The sequence below is a fragment of the Budorcas taxicolor genome, chromosome 11, assembly GCF_023091745.1.
Source record: "Budorcas taxicolor isolate Tak-1 chromosome 11, Takin1.1, whole genome shotgun sequence".
Taxonomy (NCBI): Eukaryota; Metazoa; Chordata; class Mammalia; order Artiodactyla; family Bovidae; genus Budorcas; species Budorcas taxicolor.
This window is the reverse complement of record NC_068920.1, coordinates 165460053-165460750: the sequence shown is the minus strand read 5'-3', so window position 1 is coordinate 165460750 and position 698 is coordinate 165460053. Positions and strand designations below refer to the sequence as shown.

The following is a 698-nucleotide window of genomic DNA, read 5'->3' as shown; positions in this document are numbered from 1 at the left end:
ATGAGCCAAGCCGAGCTGTCCACCTGCTCGGCGCCGCAGACGCAGCGCATCTTCCAGGAGGCCGTGCGCAAGGGCAACACGCAGGAGCTGCAGTCGCTGCTGCAGAACATGACCAACTGCGAGTTCAACGTGAACTCGTTCGGGCCAGAAGGCCAGACTGCGCTGCACCAGTCGGTCATCGACGGCAACCTGGAGCTAGTGAAACTGCTGGTCAAGTTCGGCGCGGACATCCGCCTGGCAAACCGCGACGGCTGGAGTGCGCTGCACATCGCCGCGTTCGGCGGCCACCAGGACATCGTGCTCTATCTCATCACCAAGGCCAAGTACGCCGGCGGAGGCCGGTGATGCCGGTCCAGACCCCGGCCCGCACGCGGGCCCCGCGCGCGTCCTGCTTGCTGTACCTTCCCGCCAACTACCTCGGTGTGCGCCCGGCCCTCGGCGCCCGCGGCCACCACGAGTCCGGCGCGCACGTCCGTGCCCACGGGGGCCGCGCCCGCCCGCCCGCGGCCGGGGGCCAGGGCCGCCTCCCCCCGCGGCCACCGGGGACCGGCCGGGGCGCTTCCCACGGCCCCGCCCGCCGCCGCGCGGGTGGGGGAGGAGCGCGGGCCCCAGCCCCTTTGAAATTTGAGTCTCGCCACCAGCAAGTTCGGAATCCCGAGACACCGGATCCTCCTGCTCGAAATGTTTTCTCCTGAAGG

At 70.5% G+C, this 698-nt stretch overlaps 1 protein-coding gene across 1 annotated transcript; it reads left to right on the top strand.

Annotated features, from left to right (window-relative positions):
• Positions 1-350, top strand: NRARP (NOTCH regulated ankyrin repeat protein). Its single transcript, XM_052649639.1, has one exon. It carries the CDS (start codon positions 1-3, stop codon positions 343-345), a length of 345 nt encoding a protein of 114 aa, XP_052505599.1. The 3' UTR covers positions 346-350.
• Positions 351-698: the final 348 nt, after the last annotated feature.